This window comes from Pleuronectes platessa, chromosome 15 (assembly GCF_947347685.1).
Source record: "Pleuronectes platessa chromosome 15, fPlePla1.1, whole genome shotgun sequence".
In the NCBI taxonomy this organism is placed as follows: Eukaryota; Metazoa; Chordata; class Actinopteri; order Pleuronectiformes; family Pleuronectidae; genus Pleuronectes; species Pleuronectes platessa.
In genome coordinates, this window is record NC_070640.1 from 19,436,926 (window position 1) to 19,460,160 (window position 23,235).

At 42.2% G+C, this 23,235-nt stretch overlaps 3 protein-coding genes across 4 annotated transcripts in view; 1 reads left to right on the plus strand and 2 right to left on the minus strand.

Annotated features, from left to right (window-relative positions):
- The window catches only part of zzef1 (zinc finger, ZZ-type with EF hand domain 1), a 33,593-nt gene extending 30,568 nt beyond the window's left edge, over nt 1-3,025 (minus strand). For both annotated transcript variants that reach the window (XM_053441093.1, XM_053441092.1), the window contains exons 1-5: nt 2,612-3,025; nt 1,850-1,994; nt 1,537-1,731; nt 1,161-1,344; nt 829-1,028 (exon numbers count right to left, since the gene is read on the minus strand). In XM_053441093.1, the coding sequence (XP_053297068.1) occupies nt 829-1,028; nt 1,161-1,344; nt 1,537-1,731; nt 1,850-1,994; nt 2,612-3,025 (1,138 nt within the window). The remainder of the gene's footprint in view (nt 1-828; nt 1,029-1,160; nt 1,345-1,536; nt 1,732-1,849; nt 1,995-2,611) is intronic.
- Nucleotides 3,026-3,222: 197 nt separating this feature from the next.
- On the plus strand, nt 3,223-5,638 carry LOC128456835 (neuferricin). The gene is made up of 4 exons (XM_053441206.1): nt 3,223-3,572; nt 4,156-4,296; nt 4,993-5,179; nt 5,330-5,638. The coding sequence occupies exons 1-4, from the start codon at nt 3,296-3,298 to the stop codon at nt 5,502-5,504; spliced, it is 780 nt and encodes a 259-aa protein (XP_053297181.1). The 5' UTR covers nt 3,223-3,295; the 3' UTR covers nt 5,505-5,638.
- ankfy1 (ankyrin repeat and FYVE domain containing 1) lies at nt 5,619-22,489 on the minus strand. The gene is made up of 25 exons (XM_053441205.1): nt 22,392-22,489; nt 17,173-17,380; nt 16,827-16,945; nt 16,518-16,653; nt 16,270-16,393; nt 15,627-15,776; nt 15,327-15,492; nt 14,900-15,104; nt 14,721-14,789; nt 14,228-14,430; nt 14,042-14,139; nt 12,291-12,492; nt 12,035-12,133; nt 11,777-11,930; nt 11,213-11,381; nt 10,591-10,709; nt 10,202-10,358; nt 9,293-9,493; nt 9,005-9,181; nt 8,756-8,903; nt 8,420-8,510; nt 7,806-7,930; nt 7,555-7,701; nt 7,355-7,445; nt 5,619-7,245 (listed from the first exon to the last, which is right to left on the minus strand). Exons 1-25 carry the CDS (start codon nt 22,399-22,401, stop codon nt 7,113-7,115), a joined length of 3,501 nt encoding a protein of 1,166 aa, XP_053297180.1. The 5' UTR covers nt 22,402-22,489; the 3' UTR covers nt 5,619-7,112.
- Nucleotides 22,490-23,235: the final 746 nt, after the last annotated feature.

The following is a 23,235-nucleotide window of genomic DNA, read 5'->3' on the forward strand; positions in this document are numbered from 1 at the left end:
GTTCCAGCCTCTTGTATTTCCAGATTTCCATCACAGAGAGAGAATATGTTTTCTATTAGCGATGGGGAAACAGATGATTTTGATCAACAGGGCCCTGAAGGCAAGATGCTGAGAAGAATTTTAAGTGTCTGCTAATTTGGTCCCATTTCCATCTTTCAGTGTGGAGACAACTATGGGATTACTGGTAAAGCAGGGCTTATTTGGAGAGAGAGGGAGTGACGTAGAACTAAGAGATTGGCACTTGAATCCTTTGCTTGATTTGCATCTCGGAAGAAGAGATCTGCTCGCCCTGGGTACCTGCCCTCACCACGTGAAATCAGGGACGGCTTGACTAATTGATGTAGAATGGATTTAGTGAGAAACAACGGGATCAGCCTGTAGTTAGATCTAAAAACCACAGGACCAATTTTTTAAATCATTGCGGAATTCGTCCCCATCATTTAAACCTCCGCAATTTGTCCTTGTTTCTTGGTCACAGCTGCATCTGATTCCAACTTGATGTTATGTTTACTCAGTTACATCCAGCTGTCGCTTTCAGTCGAGTCTCTCTAGCTTCTAATAAGCAGGTGTGTGGTCTATTGGCTTTACAGATGCTACTTTAAGAGCTAGTCAGATAGCAGCTTGAACATGGATTCAAAAGTGAGGTATTTACCCACTCAACTACCTATGAACCACATGCTGCTCCTCTGTAGCTGACATCATGCTCAGCCTTCACTAGAGAGGAGCCAAAGAACATTTCTCCACAAGCATCAGTGAAGGAACGCACAAGCCCAAGATTGAAAAACAAACACACACAACAAAGTAGACAGATTGGAAGGTTTGACTCACAGGGGTGCGTGATGTTTGCATTCTCGAGGAGAGCTACGTAGCCTGTGACGTTGCTTGGGATTCGGATATCTCGGATTTCCTGCAGGGAACGCCGATTTTTCCCCACAGCAACGGAGACCAGCTGGGGCATGTAGCTGTGGTCATTGGAGGCTACAGCGATGGCCAGACGTCTCAAAACCACATCTGGTTTCATTTTCAATCTGGGGGGGGGGGGCAAAAAAGAGATGGGTTTCCACCTTCAATTCAATGATACACATATAGGTCACGACTTCCTTGAATCAAAGGTCTAGCACGTGTGACAGTCAGCCGCAAGCTACTGAGTCACACTTTACCTAATCCAGTGTGAGCGTGCACTGCCGTCTGACTGCCAGAAAGATGCAGTCTCTCCATTTGTCATCTTGTAAATGTCTGCAACGTTTGATGAAGACTCTATTGTGCTGTAGCACTGTGCGACCACCTTCACTTTGTCCACCTCTGGATCACGGTCCAACTCTGCTCTGTATTGAATATCTAAATCTGAGAGAAACAAATACAGATTAGGGACAACTGTCTCAATGTTGTGCAGGAAAGGGAAGCGGCTGCACTGCGAGACATGTATTTACTGCTTCCACATGCTTAAAGTACACAAGAGACAGTTGAGAACTTCACAGTCCAAATCCTCTATTTAGCACAAACCAGTCATTTTTCATGCCCATCTGTGGTGTTCACCTTTCTCCTTTTGCAAGAGGAATTCCAAGAAGTCCTGGACCACACTTGACCTCATGGTGCAGATACTGTTGTAGCCCTCTAATAAAGGGAAAGGGATGGCACTGCTGGGAATACGGTTCCTGTGTAGAAACTTAAGGATCTTAGATGCATGTGCCCCTAACCGGTCTTTGGTCTTGGAGAATATGTCAACAAAACCTGTGGAAACAATACAAGAAAAGAGGAGTTGTCTGTCTTTGTGGTAAGTTCATCGGCCTGGTGTCTATCCAAATGAGGTGTGCCTTGATCGCCATACCAAACAAATCGTATTTCGTACCTGGGGTTAGGGAGCATGCCTGTAGCTGTCTTATCACGTGACTCAGCTCTCCCTGTAGATTAGCTCCATTGGAGTTCTTCAGAGCAATGAGCATGCTCTCGACGTCCACCACCCCATCTCCCTCTGCATCGAACTGTCCAAAAGCCTGAGACCGGGGACAAGATCAGGACACACTCAGAAAATGTATACACTGACACAAGAACTTACATTCCTACACACAAACATCGCAAAAAAACCTGTCAGTCTTTAATCTATGAGGCACACATTTGCCCTACAGCTATTGTTATGCTATATTTTACAGGTGTTGAAATAGTCATATTTGGATATTTTGATGGATACATTGTAGTGTGCAGTAATTTAGAGCCCAGCCATGGCATTCCCTGTGTACCAGCACATTGCCAAAGGCCAGTCTAAAGTTCACATTCATTAGTTTACCCATTCATCTACAACCTTTGGTTAAACGGCACATGTCAGACAACAGACCACAAAGCAGCGTGTTGTGCCCAAAGAGGCCAGAGCTGAAGTGACAATAACCGTGTCCAGCAGAGGAGACACGATGACAGCTCAGCTCTATCGTTTCGTTGCTCTTCCTTAAGATTACAGATCAGCCTGTATTATGGATCATGTCTGGCGCTGTCATGACCTCACACAGGCAATCTTGTTTACTACTCGCTCCTCATAAACGGGCGTGATAGCAGCTATCAGTGGGGCCACAGAACAAATAGTTTAACATCAGGTACATGAGCCACGTCAAAACTTTACCTGTTCACATTCATCTCTGGGGGCGTCTCTGGTCTCCAGCACCTCACAGAACTGCTCCACGTTGACGGACTCCTCTCCTCGGTTGAGCCGGTCCTCCAGCCACCGCACCAGGACACCCTCGTTCCCGGCGAGCACCGACTCGTGAATGGCGACCCCGGAGTCGCTGATACGGGCCGCCGCTTCCCTCAGCTTCACTTGCTCCAGGAGGACCCCCGGGTTGGGTGGCCCGCCGGTGGGCACGGGCGGGCTGTTCGATCCCCTTCCGCTCCTGCCAGACGCGGAGGCTCCGCCGCCTCCGACACCGCCGCCAGTGGCCGCAGAGGCCGGACTGTCTTCCGCGAAGCCGGGACTCTCCGTCTCCACCTCCTCCTCGTCGCCGCTGGCTCCGCCGAGGCCGCTCTCCGCGTTCCCCATGGCTCTTTGACCGACCTAGCGCGGCCCCGAGAATCGCTGCGGGCCGCTGGGTGTCAGTTTCAGGACGCTTGTGCCGGGCAGACCTCTCCAACACTCACCTACAGCGACAACTCCGCCGTCCACTACTACCGCATTGACGCACCGTACGTCATCCTGCCGGAAAACGTCCTCTGCGTGCTTCCCCTGCGCATGCGCGGCGGCTTCCTGTTTCGCGGAAGCGCTCGTCGGCGTCTGCTACTCCAGTGAGAGGACGTGATGTGATGTCAGTGGATGAGACCACAGACCTGCTCGATCAGCATGCTCACTTGTGTGGTTGTGGTGGTTGTGTCTGTGTTGTTGGCTGTGTGGTTGGTTCCCCGCGAGTGGTCCGTTAAATCTGGATCACCGCAGGGCCCCTCTGTGCGGATCCTGAGCAGACATGAGCTGTCCCTGCACGACGGGGAGCAAGGCAGTAAGGGCCTGTACCTGGCCATCATGGGGCAGGTGTTTGATGTAAACAAGGGACACAAGCACTATGGACCCGGTGGTGCCTATCACTTTATGGCAGGTGACTACTTCTTCTCCTACAGTGTCCACAACGTGTTCGATCTCAGTATTAAACCTCAGATCGAAGTATTAAACCTCAGATCTCAGTAGTAAACCTCAGATCGAATTAGTAAACCTCAGATCGAAGTACTAAACCTCAGATCTCAGTATTAAACCTCAGATCGAAGTATTAAACCTCAGATCGAAGTATTAAACCTCAGATCTCAGTAGTAAACCTCAGATCCCAGCATTAAACCTCAGATCTCAGTATTAAATGTTTTTGAGCTGTATACATTATTATTCTTATTTGGACAGTGATTACCTATCTGGGAGATATGAATTTTACATTTATTGGAGCTTTATTCAGATTTTCATCACATCTGTCCAGCAGCTATTGTTTAACAAGTTCGGATGTGAGTATTTGTATACATACTCAGTATTTACAGTATTCAACAACAATATATATTTGAACGTTTGGTTAAACATTGCCAGATGTTTTGTTATCCTCAAGTCCTTAACCTAAATCAGGAACATAAATCCCCCTCTAACGAGAACAGCTATCTGCATTATTATCCTCCATACTGCACTGTACTCTGTGTTTTCAGGCAGAGACGCCTCGCTGTCCTTCATCACTGGAGACTTCACAGAGAGCGGCCTGACGGATGATGTGTCCAGTCTCTCCCCTCTGCAAGTGGTGGCCCTGTATGACTGGCTGGCCTTCTATCAGAGGGACTACCAGACTGTGGGTATGTAATGCTTGTCCACCTGCTATTATAATTTTTTTAAGGCACACACATTTATTAAAAAAACTAGGTCAGTCCCAGTTTACCTGTAAAGCATCTTTAAAGATCTGGCTCAGTTCTGCATAAATACAGAATGTTTCCTTGGTCAGCACATTGTATGGAGTTTAACGCTATTATAACTTGCATTAAAGCACAATCTGTGTCATCTAAGGATTACTCATCAGTAATACATCGTGGGATTTGTGCCAGGAGACCCCATCTCTCTGTTACAGCTTAAGAACATTCTTCATACTGTTTTATTCCCTTCAAGCATAATCACCTTTACTAAATTTACTGGGATTGTTTATAAAATATGCTCATGCTTTGGGGTATACAAGCATAAAAAGGAGGTTTTACATATTTGTTTGGTGTTGACAGTAGTTTGAACACATCACTACTCCTTCCTATTGTAATATCCCATTACAGGTCCCCACAGAAAACACATTTGCTTCCTACATATGTTAAACAAAAGCAAAATATTGGCAATAGCATTAGTTTGTATAAAAAAATAAAAACATTAATATACGATATTATATAATATTTGAATTTAGTTTTTATGTTTAACAGTTTGTTCAGGGGGAAAAACAAAAAACTACGGACTGGTTTTAATATAATTTTCCACATCAATATAAATAAACGCTCTCCCAACTTGAATTTCAGGTTTGGTAACTGGCCGGTTCTACAGCGAGACTGGACAGCCAACAGAGGCCTTGTTGCAGGTAGAAGCATCACTAGTGGAAGGCCAGCGAATGAAGGCCCAGTCTGAGGTTGAGAAGCTGCATTTCCCATCGTGCAATTCAGAGTGGAGCTCTGCCAGGGGGGGAAGATTCTGGTGCTCCACTAAGAGGTATAAGAAAGTTTTGGCCTAATCAAATATTAACACCCACATGGCAAATGATTGCAATGGTGTGATGTACTCAATACCTATAATAGTGCATGTCTTACAGTAGCATGCATCATGGGTTTCGATTAGGCCTGATTCGTTTTATCTCTTCAGTGGTGGAGTGTTAAGGGACTGGACGGGGGTCCCACGGAAGCTCTTCTCTGCTGGATCCACTGGTGTTCGTTGCGTCTGTGTGGAGGACCCCTCTGCAGCAGAGGAAGACCCTAACCTGCAGAAATATGAAGGCTGCCCTCCACATGCTGAATCGTGTGCTGTTGGAGAATTTTAATCTCCGAGCCAACCTTGAAAATGGACCTGCTTTTCAGTTGGACAAAATTCAGGAAAACATGTGGACCTTTAATTGTAACGCACATAAGAGTTGGAATGAAGAATTCTCAATACATTTGTTTTTGATGACCTTTATGTAAAGTTGTCCTCCCTTTTTTCTAAAAGGATACACCAGGAAGAGACAGACTACATATCTGAGCATACAGATACAATACAATGTGCATAAAAGATTAAACAATGTGCATAAAAGATTAACAGAGGCAAGATTTAGGTTTGTCACAATGACAAGCACAAACTGCATTTAAGTACAAAACAGTTGTAGTGGTCAAAAATATCACACATTTATCTGTACAATTTAACAATACTTAAAGAGGCCCCACTACCCGGTCGCCCCGCTATGCCACATTCTCCCCAATGATCAGAAATGTCATGTGATGTTGATAAAGTGCACCCGTTAGGCTTAGAAATTAAGACGCGTTCAATATAATGGGTCAAGACAACTTGACTTGAGGCAAGATCGTGGGGACTTTGATCGCAACTTCCTACGACGATCTCCTGGCAGGTCAAAAATGGAATGTAGTTTTTGGTGACTGATTCTCAGATATCATTTTTGATGATGACTATGACACAAAAAAACTACAAATTAATTGACAGTAACAGGCATAATAGGCATTTTTCTAAGGGATAAGGAGGGTTTTCAAGGAAAATTTAGTTTTCATTATAAAATAGGGTTTATAATAATCATATTTTCCCAAATTGCCGTGTTAAGAATTATCCTTTTCTACTAAATTGGAATATGCCCACACACGACAATATGAATTAATCATGAAAGAAAAGAATTTCCTCTGTTGCCAATTCGTGCCATCTACCAACTCTAATGGTAAAATAAGACAAAGTCAATGTTATAATTCTGAAAATAACTAAATAGATTAGATCTCAATTGGACATGATGCTCATTTAAAAAATGAAATGAGGCGCTTGTCTCTTAAATCCTCCTAGCCTGTCCCACTTCATTCAGTCAATACAGAATTTGGGTGACAGAAGAGTGATGACAATTTGCAGAGAACCTGCTGTTGGTTCAGTCACTTGGTTGACAGCAGCCTCAGCTCTTAAATGAAGGTTAATATTCATTTGGTTTTTTTTTTGGTCACACATCATAAAGGAGAGTACACCAACAGAGAAGAGGACAACAACTCCTCTAAATTGATTTGATCATTAGTGATATTTCATGATTAAATTGTACAGCAGTTACCTGCTTGTAGTAATGAGAGGTCATCGGTACAAACACACATTATTGAGCTGGGGGAAATGATTAACAAATTGTGTCCAGCTGTCACCGAGCTGGAGGAGCTTCTTATATCATCTTTAAGATACTTTGATCAAAACAGAAACAAAAAGACAATGTTTCACTTTCTATTTAAACGTCCCTCTAGAACATTAATAGTTTTTCATAGACTGGAAGAGTATAAAGGCTATGGTCCATGTCCGGGAATCTCTTGTTAGTATGTCCTGCTACTGAAGTCCCTTGTCCTGGTGTGCCTGAAAAACTGTGCTGAGTTGGGCCTGGCATGGCCAGTGTCAGAGGATGGAGGATGTCCAGCCCAATACATTACGATACCCCACCCAGAGTTAGTACATCGAAGCAGATGTCACACACCCTCACCGGCTTGTTCAAGTCGAACTTGATGATGGGTATCTCCTTTATAGAGCACTTGTGACACAAGAGGCGCCCACAGTGGCGGCTGGAATGAACAGTCAAGAAAGTGACGCAGGATTAATCATTTAGTTTGACACAAAGTGAAAAAATGAATACAATTTATAAAACATTATTTATATAAAAACAATACTAACCAGTGATGTTTCCTTGTTGTTACACCAAACTTGGCAATGCATTCATAACAGTTTGACCCATCACACCATGGGGGCTCTTTGGACAACATATCTATAAAAAAACAAAAAGGAGGAAATAGTCTAGTTATAACACCTGGGATCAAAACATATCACTTCATATGCGAAGTATCTCTGATATATGGTTAAGTGTAATAACTAACCTAGAAGGCGAAACAGCAACTGTTTGGTTGCAACTTGGTAGTTGAAAATGTTGATGCCCTGATTATTATTGATGCCCAGTCGCGCCCCAGCCCTCACAATGGCACGGCACAGATTTGCATTTCCTTTCGTGTAGGCCAGAAGCAGAACTGCAATAAAACATAGATCATGCTAATTTTATGACAGGTCTAGTACTGGTTTTATTGTGGGACATGTATAAAGTTAACAAAAGAGATAATTCAATATACAGTACCTGTGTTCCCTTCATTATCTGGTTTGTCCAGAGGGTATTCGGGCATGCACTCCAGGAACAACTCAAAAATGGCGGCAGCGTTTTCTTTCCCATAATGGCCGAGTACGTGCATTGGAGACTGACCCCTAAGTAGGCATGAGATAAAAAGGAGACATAGGTTGAAAATATAGACCAGGGAAGGTTCTTTTTTAAGTTCTGAGTTTTTCTTGATTGTTAAGCTTCCTTTCTCAACAGTGAATGTCTATCATTCGCACTGCATACTGAAGTGCTCCATTCATCGTCTACGTTTCGAATACTGTAGTTTGTGTATGTGTCAGTGTGAGTTTGTGTGTAAGAGAGACAACCTTAATCAATGAATGAATGCACGCAGCTGAATAAAAATTTAAGCGATCAGTGTTGTTATTGTGGAATTATAAGCAAAACAACGTTTAAACTGTAGCAGGTCAGAGAGGTCAGTTGTGTGTCTGCCAGTCAGCGAGAAAGAGAGAGAGAGCAATGTGCCAATGCCCTCATCTTAAAAAACGCAATGTATCTTTTTGCGGTGTTACAGCTTGAATGAGCTTATTTCCCAAAGGATCCAATAATACTCCAGTGATTTAATCAGGAAAGTGTACCTGAGATTAAAGGCCTCAGCATCGACGTTGGACTCTGTGAGTAGGGTTCTCACATTATTAAGGCGGCCTTGCATCACAGCCAGATGCAGAGCTGGAAAGAGCAGGAAGAATAGAGAAAAGATCAAATGTTATTTACAAGGATGAAGGTGGCTGGGCAATACTATAATGTAGTGGTCTTACTAAAAACAATGACTATGTTGGGTCAAAACTATATACTGATTCTCCTCCACAAACTGGCCTAATTATTTATTTTGGAAATTTGTCAATTGGAATGGTTATCGTTTAATAATATTATCCCAGATCAAGTTATAATAAAGATAAAATTATATGAGGTACCATTATTTCCGTTTTCATCCTCAGCAGCAAAGTCTACTCCATTTTCGATCAACACAGAACAAATAGTGGCCAGGTCCTGCTGGGCGGCCAGGTGCAGGGCTGTCTGCCTGTGTTTTGTCAGCTCATTTACTTTTGCTCCGGCAAGCAACTAGAGAAAGAGAAAAATAAAAACAGCATCACATACACAACTCTTTCTCTGACACTTAAACTGGCATGAATGGGAGATGCAGAGGAGCAACAAAAGTCTACCAGGTTGCGGACGATGATCTCAGATCCAGCCTGGACAGCTAGGTGGAGAGGGGTGAGTTTGGCTGCATCCTGAACCCTGGAGTTGACATTAGCTTGGACACTGATGAGGAACAGGACACTTTCGATATCGGAATTTTGGACAGCCACGTGTAGAAAATTGCGGCCTTTGTTGTCCACCTGTACCGAAACAGAAGTTTGAGAGATCAATACTGTGGCTACATAATTTTTATTGGTGCAACAGTAATGTTGAAGGTGAAGATGAAACTGGTGCATTTATGTCTGGGCTACCTGTTCAGCAGCACCTGGCTCCCTCTTGAGGATAGCCTCTGCTGCCTTATTGTTCTTGTGCGTCATGGCACAGGCGAAGGGGGTCATTCCTTGGCGGTCGCGAATGTTGAGACGAATGTCTGGATGGGAGATGAGGAGCTGGATGATGACGTTGTGCTGGCTGCTAATGGCAGCATGGATAGGAGCTCGACCCTCTGCATCCTGATACAGAGACAGTGAGAAATAGAGCATGATTACAGCTCATTTATTAAGTATAGCAATCTATTATTTGCTTTCCTGGTGGAATGGCCGTTGTTTGCTTGGACCGTGGCTATGCTGGTTGCAATTTTCTTTCTGAAACTGTGAAAGTGTCCTGCTGGACTCAGTCCACAAAACAGGAGAGTTTTCATTGCTACCCGATGAGATGAACGGTTCTCGAAATATGCATTCCACATACAGACAGATTGAGACTTGATTGAGATAGTTGCTGTAACAGGAAAAAGTACATGATCTAGGAATGGGTGATTGTGAAACCATGAGCCAATATTGATTGATTTTTGTATCACTGAGTATTTGTAACAAACATACTAATTGTGAAGAACTAAATCCTTCAGGCCTCCATTCAAAAAAATGTGTTCAATCTCTAAATGAAAACCATTTCAATTTTTAATCATTCCAATGATAAAATAACCTTTAATATAACAATTATTTTGAGAAGAAAAAAAACATTTTTGGGGATGTATTCATTACTCAAGCATTGGGTGTTTAAAAAGAATAAAAATCAAAAAAGGATTAGAAATGTATGTTATTAAGCCATTTATAATTCAATGAGCCACTATTATGCTTACATCGGCCCGATACTGAGTGAAGTTTAGAGAGATCCCTCATACGATCAGAGAGTAATGGACCCTCTGATGTGATGGGACTGACCTGTGTGTTAACATTAGCTCCAAACTCTAGAAGGCACTGCACCACGTCCTCCAATCCCCAAATGCTCGCCAGATGGAGGGGCGTTTGCCCATCTCGGGCTTCTTCGTCTCCTTCTCCATTTAGCCCTGGCTGCCTGGGGCTGTTCACATCACACCCACTATAGAGACATAACATAGGGAATAAGTTAAGACATGTAGTCACATAGATGTCATTACATCAAGCTTACAAAGAGACCATTTTTTTAATTAGTTCGATTTTTTTTAAATCTTAAAATTATATTATTTGTCAATATACAAATGATTCACAGACTCTGCAGATATGTACATCCACTGTTTAGGATTATATTCTCAATTAGTATAGCAGTATAACAGAAAGGAGAATTTGCAGACCTGCGTATGAGGAAGCAAGCAGACACCTCATTATTCTCATCTACGGCTCTGTGCAGGAGAGTCTGCTTGCAGCCAGAGGGCCCTGTGCTCCAACTAGTCGCATCGCAGCCATGGCGGACCTAAGTGGGACATACAGGGGACAAGACAGTCAAAATGTGAAAGAATGACTGTTTCTCAAATTTGAATTCATCTACATTACTCATAATGTATATGCTGCCAATAAAATCGCTTAAGTGAGGATAAAGTGGTAACATGTGTGAAGAGAGGTCTTTATGGTTTTGTGCAGCTCTTTGGCTCCACAATATAAGTGATTTATAGTGAAACCAATCTTTGTTCACTTGGTATTTTATGTTTCGGACTGACATGAATCAGTGAAAGATAATGGATGTTATACGGACATATTAACATCCCTACGGTTTCACTTAATGCAATGGTAAGGAGATATTTCATTCCCCTTTGGGATAATTTATTCCTGAATCAAACTTGATTTATTCTTTATAGCTATTCCAGAGGTGTTATCTCACTGAAATTCCTTAAATAAAGTTTTGGTAACAACTGAGAGCACACCAAGAATGAATGAAAAGAGTCATTTCTCAATTGGTTGTGTATGAATTTGTCTCACCAGTGTGGATGCAATATCTTCCAGGCCGTTCTCTAGAGCCAGCCACAGTGGAGGGTCCCCTTTGTCATCCACAACTGACATATCAGCTCCTCTTGTGCAAATGGCATCTACCACCAGTGGCAGCTGGTTACTAATGGCCAACTGTAGTGCTGTTTGTCCCTCTTGAGTTCTAGTCAAAGAGGAAATACAAAACATAAGATACAGACAAATCCATGACAATTTAAAAACTTGTTTCAAAGTTGTTAACTGGCAGATGATAAACATACAATAAAGAGGTCTGTATTTTGGGTCCAAACTTGTTATTGTTACTACTGAATGCTACCGCTGAAGTTTTACTGAATCCAGTTCAGATTAAAACAAAATGAAAACAGAGGGCGTGGGGGTGAATGCATAGAACATCAATAGCAAACGACACCAGTTTGCCTCTAGCAGGGGATTAGTCCAGATCCTGCACCCTTTTGTTTCCTCTGCTGTCAACAGACTAATGAAGGTCTAAAATGCTCATAACAGCCATAACCTACAATTGTACAGACCCTAACTTCTGCAGCATAACCCAGGCATTACCTCACATTGATGTCAGCCTGATGTTCAAGAAGGAAGAGGGCACTCTTGCTGTCCTGTCTCTGGATGGCCATATGAAGCAGGGTTTGTCCATTGGACATAGTGTCGTTGATAGAAGCCCCTGAGCCCAGCAGCTGAGCTGCTATAGTGTGCATACCTGACAGAGCCCAAATTATACATGTTACATATCACACCAGATCACCAAGCAAGCTTACTGGATAATGAAGAATCAACTGTTTTATAAGGTGCAGAGCTGTGTACCTGTCCAGAGGGCCAAGCCCAGCACCGTCTGGTCCATGGAGTCTTTGAGACTGAAGTCTGGAATGATCTGGAAGTTGTTGGTGGCATGAAGTGCATTGGCTGAAATAGAGGCAATAAATCAAGGGAGAATTAATAGAAACATTTTGGCACATTTGAGTATATTGGTGATAATGCAGAAATAGCTTGATGCACTCATTACATTTAAATCTTAGTTACAGCTGTTAAGATTTATCACAATCCCAAAACATATACAGACCTTTTTGTTCAAGGATGACAGACACCACATCTGGGTGGTTGTGAGCAATGGCCATGTGGAGGGGGGTCTGCGTCGCCACGCCATTGGTTTCGTCAGGCAGGGCCTTCTGTGTCTGTAGGTTGGGGTTGGCTCCCTGCTGGAGCAGCTCTGCTGTCAGGCTTGCCAGACCACAGCGACATGCTGTATGAAGTGGGATCTCACCCTGAAAAAAGGAAGAGGGATTAATACGGCTTTTTATTATTATTACAAAATAATTTCCCCTTCACTTTAGGATTTAGGATACGGTTACATTTGTAAGGCCTGAAGACATAAAAAGTCAGATTATAATTTTCAGATTTTTGACAAGAATCCACTGCATAATACTGAGGCAATGTTGCAACAAGTACTAAATGTTTTCACCTATTGTAATTTTCTCCTGCCTGTAAAATGTATCTAGGTTGACATCTTTGATTGGATACTTTATTCTCAGCTATTAGAAATTGCACTGATTGGCTTTTTCTATATGTAACATATAATTAGCCAGTAATCTGAAGAAATGAAAAAGCTCTTTTGGGGTCAATTATAGATATTAGCCTTATTATAAATTTATAGTAATAGTTCTGTGTGATTAATTGATTTAGGATTTCTTAAAGATTTTGTGTTTCTTCTTTTTCTATTTTCTAGTTATCTCTGAAAGAGATGGGCCAAATATGTTGGCATGACGTAGAAATATGTATGTATGTAATTGGGGGCTGTCAAAATTAACGCGTTAACGCAGGATGATTAATTTGTGGAATTAACACGTACATTTTTTAACGCATGCGCAGAATGACCCACTCCATGTACCCATCCCAATCCCACGTACTCGCTGAGAGCAACACACGCAGTGAGATCAAAGTTAGTTCACGTTAAGCAGCCGGTCAGTGACTTTGTAGAATAGCAGTGGAAACAAACAGTGAAACTCAGAGGCACAGCTGCTCAGTGATCAGCGCTGCTGCGTCATGATCAGAGAAGAAGTCGGAGTTGGTTTGTACCGAGCTGGAGTTTCTGTGTCATCCTCCACTCTGCTCTCTCTTGAACTAATAAACACTCATCACTAGTTATCAGGACCTGATCAGTACAGGAAGTAACTTATTGTTGTTTAATTCGCTCCAGAGTTTGAGGCTGTATTCAGTTTACTGTGCTCAGTAAAACACGAGACGTGACGCTCACAGTCAGGACTCAGTGTTAAAATGAGTGGAGCGACAAGCAGACATGATCCATCACCATCGATTCATAACCAAACACATGACTGTACGTTTGTCACCTAAATCATCCCATTAACTATGAACGTGAACTAGTTCAATTTCATCTGCAGGAACTTGAGAAACGAAAGGTTTGGATGTTTGTTTGATTTAAAATAGAAAAGAAAAACGTTTTATTCAACCATCCTATATTACCAAAAATTAAAAGAGCAAAGCCTAAGATGCCCCAATTGTTTAGGATAAGGTTCTAAATAACATCATTCTATGTTTGCTAAGAGGCAAAGCAAAGACACAGCCATATTTAATTATGGTATGGTATGTTTTTGTTTGATTTTAATTTTCAATCTTACTAACTACCATATGGACTTGTCATCAATAAAAAAAGAAATGTGAGATGTATATACCCGCCTTCTGTCATTTAACTTTCCGTTCCCACAACAATATCCCCATTTATAAATGGGGATTAATCTGATAAAAAAATGTTATCGTTTGACAGCCCTAATGTAGATGCTCTTATTTCACACGTACCCATTTGTTGACATGGTTGACCTTCGCTCCATGAGTAGCTAGGAACAGAGCAGCTGCCTCGTTGCCTGCCCGAGCTGCTCTCTGCATGAGGCAGTTTTCTACAGAGACGAGAGGAAAATGTTTTGCAAGTCAAATGCACCATCAGATTCAGACAGATACTACTGCAGTAAAATTATCAATAAGCACCTGTGGTAGTGTCGGGTGCATCAGGGTTGCTCCCTCTCTGGATGAGCTGTGCGGCAAAGCTATTCTCGTCAAATGAGGTGCCGTTTACTACAGGTGCATCGTCCTCAAATGGATTTACCGATGGGTCTGAAGACACAGTGATGTACTGCAGGGCCAGCCACAGAGCTGTGCTGCCTTCATGGTCCTTGAGCTCGAGGTCAAGCCTAACAAGATGGATAGAGTACATCAGGTTCCACACAGGGAAATACTTGGAGGTAAATAATGGCCAGGGTGCCATGATATGACATTGCCCATATGAGTATGTTACATTTGTTATCTACTCTTATTATACAGCATGGCATAGAATAGGGGGGGAAAAGAATATATTGTGATTAAGGTAAAATTAAGAAATTGCACATAACCTACTTGTGTCTATTTGCACATATTGATATGGTGGTGATTTTGCATGTCAGGAACAAACGCACTAATTCCACATAAAGTGTAAATAACTCACTGTTTGCACTCTAGTAACTGTTTGAACACTGCCTCATTCCCTGATGCAACAGCTTCATGTAGCGGAGTTCTGAAAAACATCAAAAGGAAAAAAAGGTTGAAGCATCATGATACTTTGCGAGGCAGTTGACCTCCACCGGGATCCGTCGCAGATCATAAGCCAAGAGCCATGTGACCCACCTGCCCTTGCTGTTCTGCATGTTGGGGTTGGCTCCGGTCTTGAGCAGAGCCTCTGCGATTCGTGCCATGCCACTCATTACCTCCACAGAATGTTTCTTGGGGCTGAAAGAACAGACCAGGTGAAGTGGGGTTTCCACGGCCCCCACTGTGCTTGCGTTGACCTGAGCTGAGTGGCGAATCAGGAAGATTGAGGCAAATTCATCACCTGGAATGTGAAAGGAAAAAAGATTATAAAAGAAACAAACATTGCTTTCATGTATCATCTCTGATATTCCACATTGGAGATCATTTCTATACAGAAACATTACTGAAAAAGGTGGAGTGATTCTTCACAGAAACAGAAACCAACACGGCTAAACCAAAAGTTGATTTTGGACATTATTTTTACAAGAAACACAGATGGATGAGTGAGATAGTGACCCTGCACCTCTTTGGATGGCCTTATGCAAGAGGCTCCAGCCACTCTGGTCCACCATATCCACGTCAGCTTTGTTGTTAACCAGAGTGGTGGCAATGCTTTCCAATTGACGAGAGAGGGCCAGGTCTAAAGCCAGGTCACCATTGTTGTCTACTTCATTTAGCTTGCCAGGGAGCTGAAAACAAGAGGAAACAACATAAAAAAATAAACATAAAACCTCATTATAGCATAATGAGGAAGATTTAATCTTCCTTACTGCTGAAATTGTAACTTACAAAAGAAAATTAAGAAGATCTATGGTGAACTGACCTGCGAGTCCATCTCAATGAGATAGAGAAAGACCACATCTTCCCGCTCAACTTTTATGGCTTTGTGGAGAGGAAACTCTGTTTTAGATTTGATCATCTTGTACAGAAGTGGGGCACTCATGGTGCTGAAATCTTCTTTTCTTAGATCATCCTGATAAATAAAACATGAAAACAGGCAATGAAACACAATAAAGAATCAGCTTTGAATAAAAGAATTAGTGTTATCTAAGAAATTGTAAAAAAACAAAAAGGAAAACATTTGCCTGGAGGTGTCAAAGATTGATGACAGCTAACAGCCATTTTTTAACTAACGTCATAAAAATAACCGTGACAGTTGTCAAAGTCTGGCTTTATTGTATCGTAAATGGTGATGTAACAAAGACTGGTGGGACAAAAAAGGCAAGTATATCTGATGAATCTAACCAGTACACACTGGTTTAAAGTGGCATATTTGTTTTGATGCCTCAGGACTGCTGAAAACCATAATACAGCTAAATGATCACGTAATTAAGATTAAGAAGTTTTAATCTAATATGGTTTGGTAATACATCACTGAAAAACAGTCCCAACTGTTCATCCATTCCACAAGCATATGAAAACACCTAAGGCCAGTAAGCCGTCAACAAACACTACAAGGTACTCACCCAGTGACTGGCAATGATCTCCCCACAGTAGTTCATCAGCGTGGTGGCGTTTAGTTCCTCCGCTGTCTGGTAGAAGCGAATGCAGTTCCTGACATTCACAGAGGACATCACGCCTTTTTCACACCTGTCCCAATGGAAAGACAGACGTTTTTCAGGCCATTAAGCCACATGTGGTGCTCTTCAATAGGTTCTGCCACGGCACTGCGTCCACTAACGGCAAGGAAAAAAGGCAGTGTATTCGTGCTGACCTCTCTCGAAGCAGCTGGAGTTGGAAGCGGTTAGCCAGCTTCATCAGGTCGATAAGAAAGGCATCCTCCTCACTGAGTTCCAACTCATCAGTGTAAGCCCAGCGCAACATCGCCATGGCAACCTCAGGCTTACAATCTGGGAATTATTTATATCATAAAGGCAAGTTAGCAAAATGCTATGAATACATTTCTAGGTATTTTACACACTGCGAAATGACCATCCCCTTCTTACTTTATCCCAAATGGATGGATTTTCATTATAATTTAAGCTCCTCTTTTAACACGGTGGTGTCACAGGGGTCTGCTCACCAGATAGGTCCAGTTCAGAGGTGGAGGTCAGGTTAGCCAGACTCCAGGCATCACTGCGAGCAGCCAAAACAAACTTATGGGCACTAAGTGTCTCCCCTGCAACTTTCACTTTCAGATCACTGCAAAACACACATTCATCACACATGAGAAACCCAGTTATCTCAAACTTTTGCCAAATACATTTTGAAAACAAAAATAATCAATAAATACATAACCAATAACATCAAACGACAATAATGTGTCAGAATAGGTTTCAATCATACAACCCACACCAGACACAAAAGTATTTACCATTTGCATATAACTAGACTTTTTTAATATGTACCGATCCAAGCATGAACCTCACCTGTAATGTTCCTGCTGATAGAGGTCTGCCACGATGTCCAGCAGACGACTAATGAAGGTCTCTGGTGCTGAAGGGTTGGGGGAGCCCTGACCAGAACCCTGAGCAGCGAGCACAGCACATCGCCGCTCTGTGTCAGCCAGCTTCTGTTGCATCTTCACATACTCCTGTCTGAGCAGGGCCAGGTGCTTCTGCAGCTTGGCCACCTCCTCTGCTCCCCATCAAGGGAAAGAAAACAGACAGAGGACAAAACATGATGCAGAGATGGAAAATAACTGAGGTTAGAAAGACCTATTCCTAAAACACAGGTTAGAACTGAACTCTGTGAGGCATTTTTTGCCTGAAATTAAAGGGGGTGGTCCAAAGTACATTCACTGGATAGTGTTTGGTATTGATTTTACACCGTTTGCTTTCAGCCACAGGCCGGTTCAGATTTGCATGTTCTACCTGGGTTCTTGTGTGTTTTCTCCGGGTACACCGGCTTCCTCCCGCAGTCCAAAGACATACAGATTGGAGCTAGGTTAATCTGAGACTCTAAATTGACTCTTGGTGTGAATCCGGGCTGAATGGTTGTTTGTCTCTGTCGTCCCTACGATACGCTGCCGACCTGTCAGAGGTCATTGTGTATATTGGCTCCACTCCAAAGAAAAACAAAAAACTGCTGATTAAAGATGACTTTTGTCTGTTATACTACAGGATGAAGCTGTTGTGTTAAATTTGTCCTGAGACATTATTAGTGCCTTCGCACAGTCGGTGCTCGGGCCCTATTGCTTTTCACTAGATTATTCTGACAAATAATACAATTTATGACGGCTTACACATACTCCAAAACTCACCAAACTTGGCGGGCGTGTCAGGCCTGGTGAAAATGTTTGATTATGGAGTAATTGAAAATGGGCCTGTCAAAAAGGCTCAACAGCACACCCTAAAACAGTAATTCCATCTGGTTTAAACGCTCTTTACGAAATTCGGTACAGACATGTAGCATGACCGGATGGAAAAATAGGTCCATGCCACCAATTTGATTAACGCAACAGGAAGTCGGACATTTTGAATTTAGTGTCCATTTTGCACTTTGTGTATTTTAACGAATTCCTTCTTGAGCTTTAATGAGAGCAACTTCCAAAATCAGTGAGAGCCCTCTTAACATCATAGAAATAAAAACCTTGATTTTTGGACCGTGGCGTAAAACTTAAGAATTATTTTTTGCATGTACATGATCAGAGCCCCGACTGGAACCACTCTACATATTATAGTTAATATTTAAATAAAGAGGGCCACCTCCTGATTCACTGTGAAACAGGTCTCCACTGTGCATTTTTCACGAGCTCCAAAATTCTCAACTATGATCATAGTCTCAAAATGAACAGATCAATGAATCTGTATGCAGTTATAGTGATTGCGTCACTACTGGCAACAGGAATTCAGCCTTGTTTTACAACTTTTATTTGATTTAGATTACATTTTCACCATGTGGTCTACACTAGATGGCCTGGACCATAATGCTTGATTAGTGGGCGTGTTTCGGCGTTGCATGATGGGCACAGAGGTGAAGTGTTTATGCTTCCCGCAGTGCACCCCCGCAACACACCATTTGCTACCACATGAAATGCCTCTTGTATTTCCTCCCTTAACATGATGAATATTCCTTCACCTTTTGCACGAAGCTCAATCATCAGCAAAGACGGTCCCTCTTTCATCCACCCAATATCATGAACTTTAGAACACATCATTATTCATAATGGAAAACAAAATTGGACTATTCAGTACCATTTACCACCAAAGTCTCTGATGCAATTATGTCCATCTACTGTGTCTTATTCCTCTTCCTCCTTCCCTGTTTTCTTTTAGGATATATCAAAGTAGGGACGGGAATCGGCAGGGACCTCCCGATACGATACAATCACGATACCTAGGTGGCGATACGATATGTAATGCGATTCTGTGGGTATTGCGATTCGATATTACGATTTCTTGGGATTGTTTTGTTTTGTTTTTTTTAAATACTGGACCATGGAAAAAATTAAGAAATGTATGCCACTTAGGCTACTTTTAAACAATAAATAAAAGATTAATTAAATAGAATGAATAAAAGTTTAGGTTGCTCCTCCCCCCATATAAAACCAATAAATATATGTTTAAAAAAAAGATTTAGGAGGCAGCGTGGCGATTTAAAAATCGCCATTCACAAGAATCGCGCTTCGTAACTGAATCGATTTTTTCCCTCATCCATATATCAAAGGCCGTCAAGCTGTCTTTGATATTCGGCCTTCTAAGTCGATACAAACGCAAATAAAGCGACTTAAAAGGGTTAAAGTATTAATGGATTAAAGGTAATGCCTTTGACCTTGCCTAGTAGAAGATACCTTGACTGCCACCCTGACCAATAAACCATACAAAACTTTAAAAGAGTATGCTACTTGGTGTCTGTTTGGAAACTATTTTGGTATAAACTGCAAGGTAATGTGATTAAAACATATTTCAAAATACATATCACATCAGGTAGTACAAAGTAAATAATGATGTATCCCCTTCCATCCCATGGTTATGTTTTCAAATATGTTTCTTTGTCTGTTTGTTAGCAGGATTACACAAAAACAGCTCATGTGCATGATCTTGTCAAACAATTTTTTTTTAAAGGAAATCAATGCCATTTAGAAATGCATTCATATAAATTCCATACAAAATAGATAAAATGGGAAAGTTGACACATGAATGAACTACATAAAACACAATGCATGCCTTTTGAGTTACAGGTGTAAAAACACTTTAGCGAGAAATTCTAAGAAAAAGCCCATCCTCATCCAGAGGTCACATCTTTCCTAATGTAAACTATGGTGTGTACAACAAGGTTACAGGTAACAATACCAAAGTGCTGGTTTACTTAACTGATTATTATAGGGTTCTTAAATGACACTGAATAATGATATACCATGGCCGTGGTCATCAATACAACGCCACTTTTTAAGCCTTCCAGTGACGGCGTTCAATCAGCACAGAAAGCTGCTTCCCTTGCTTAACATAGCAGCGTAAACAGCGGCATTTACCGCACCAGAACGTTGTATTTTACGGTGTTCTTTATGCTGTTTTCTTTACATGATGTTAGTGATGAGAGATGTATTGTTTCCAGGTTGGCTTGAATATTTACCATACTTTGCATTGTTGTCGTGCTTTGCTTTACCATGTGTTGTGTTGCCCTACTTTGTTGTACTTTATGTTTCATTCTGCTTTACATTGTTTTACTCTGTCTTCCTTGCTGTGGCTTGTTAAAGTATCACGTCAGAGTGCTTTACCAGGTTATGTGTGAGCCTTTTTAACAGTGTGCATGTGAGTGGGGTTTGTCGCTTTTTTGTTTTGGATTGTAGGTGACCGCTTAATTTGTGTGTTTCTAGTATTTTCCATTCCTTTGTTTATTGTATCACCTGTATCACATTTTCACCCACCTTATGACTTGATTGATTAGACTTTATTTGGCTTTTGAATAATTGGGTAAATGTTTATTTTACTGGTATAAATTTATATTGTTTTGGGATTGTCTTTACTTTTGTTTCCTCCATCGAACTTTGTGGAGCCATACTGAAGCGTGTGTGTGTTTCCATTATAGTTTACAGGAGCTGAGAGCCTAAATTGGTGGGGGCTGGTGTCTTTGGTGGCGGTGTCTCCCTCCTGTGTGCTGTGCCATACACCACACGCTGTTTCACCCAGTCCCTGTCCGGCCTTTTTGAAATCCCTTTCCTATCTGACCAAAGTTGCGCAGAAGCAGTCGATTTTCCACAGTCTCTGCGCAAGACCCAAATCGCTGAATCTCAAAACCTGTCTACAAAAGTTGTTTTGTTTGGACAGACCTTTCCCAGTTCCTCAAACTGAAAACACACTTTCTATGGATGTTTGTGTCATGTCTCAGCCAAGAGTCCACAGAGTTGAACTGGGGCCCATTTCCTTCCTTTAAACCAGTAAAGTTAAAGTGAAGAAAGAATGCTGAGGCGGCACGTTACTTTGTCCTCTCTTGTAAACCGTTACTGGCACGACAACTGGTCATGAGGTCCAGAAAAGGGGTGTTTCTAAAAAAAAAAAACCACCTGATCAACTCAACACAGGAAGGGTGGTATGCTTGAGCAGCAGCTTACGGACTAACAGACCTGCCACTGGATAGTTTTTGTAATGTCCTTATCCACATTTGTTGTGCAGGGTTATCAGGCATCACTGAGGCATCTGCAAAACAATATCGACCTCAATTTTTTTTATTTCCCCAGAGACCAAAGTAAAACTTCAGGACTTGTGTACATGATCAAGTCTCTTCCAGATTTAACCAATGCACCGACTACTTTGCAAACACAGAACACACAAGTTAAATACCATAAAAGTTGACTACCAGTAATAGAATCCATACATTGCACGAGTAGGTCTGAAGAACATCATGCTTTTTCATGCAACTTTTTCATTGAGGTTAAAGGCTCAGACATTCATTGGGTGTGTGTGATTCCATTTCCCTTCAGCTCAGTTGATATGCAGAAGTTACACACACACCCCCACACACACAATTACACCACAGGTTGGTGGAGGGTTGAAGCTGGTAAGCAGATTTCCCTTAAGGAGGAGCACCCAGCCGGCGCACCCTGATGTCTTGGCCCGAGTCGAGGTGTTGCCCTTGGCCTGGGCAGCTCTGCCAGGTGACAGGGAGTGACACCTGCCACCCCCCCCCTGTCCTGTATTTACCTTCCGATTAACAACACTGCTGTGTGTCAACGTTTTCTAAAAACGAGCCCTTCACGAACGAAACCGCGACAGTCACTGGAGAGTAGACTGTGGCGGAATGATTGCTTAATAGTGCAGTTTGATGCAATCTTTGTCGTTGACATTTAGCTAAACACTACTATTGACGCTACCTGCGAATTATAAGTTAACATACGGGTTTTATTTTCTCGCGTGTCGAACCAGCAGAGTTCAGGAATAGAAGCTGTCCCCTGCGGACCGGTCCCCCTTCATCCCATTATCTGATGCCCGGTTCGGCTAACTCTAAAAATCCAGCTAGCAGCCCCACCGACAGCTAACGGTGGAGCTGAGGAGGACAAGCTAACGCTGCGCTTCGTGTGTTCGGCCCAACACGATGTACTGGTCGTGAAGCAGCCCGAGACACTGGGTCATTCGGTCCAACAGTTCAACAAACACACGAGAAGAACCGGGAGTGGACCGAGCAGTGAGGAAAAAAATCATTCTCATACCTTCCGCCATGTTGCTCAGCGTTAGCTCCGGAGACTCTATCGCGATATGACAGACAGGCGGATAGCAGCCAGCGGTGCTGCGTTCAACAACACGCCAAAAACATAGTTCATCACAAAACCGCTGCCAAACATCTCTCTTGTGCTGAATTAGTTATTTCGTGAGATATCATTTTACAGGTGGGATTCAGTCCACAGTCTGTTCACATGAGTTGATGAATTGATATACTCAAGAGCAAACGGTGCTAACGTAGGGAACTGTCTTTGGATCCAACAAAAACAAACATCTCATGTGACAGGTATTCAGCCTCTTGTGATTTTTACTGAGTGTGAGACAGGTTTGCATTCAAAGAGTTACAATGTGATGATCCTGCTGCAGAGTTTCATTCAAGACCTTTATACAGTATCAAGTCTATGTTCAGGACAAACTGGCAAACAGGCTGGGAAGCATACACTCTCCCCCTCAAGTTAGCAACGAATATTTTAATCTGTTTTGTCTTTTGACTTTTATTTGATTGAGTTAGGCAGTTTAGGATTTGTCCACATTTTACCGCAAACGAGCTCCTCCTCAGATATATAAATGAATCAATAAATATTGACTGATCAGACCCATGGGAAGAAAAGGATAATACGCGATCATGCTAAGATCATGGAAGTTCTTGGAGAGCAGGCAGAACTCTGCACAACACAGGACATATTTATACAGAAGGAGGGAGGGGGGATTACATTTTTAATTCAATAATCCACAATGCAGCATTGAGGAATAAATAAATTAAAGAGAGTCTTGAATGACTGCAGGCACATGGCTCTTATCGGACACTCAATTATATCCAGAGTATGCAAAAAT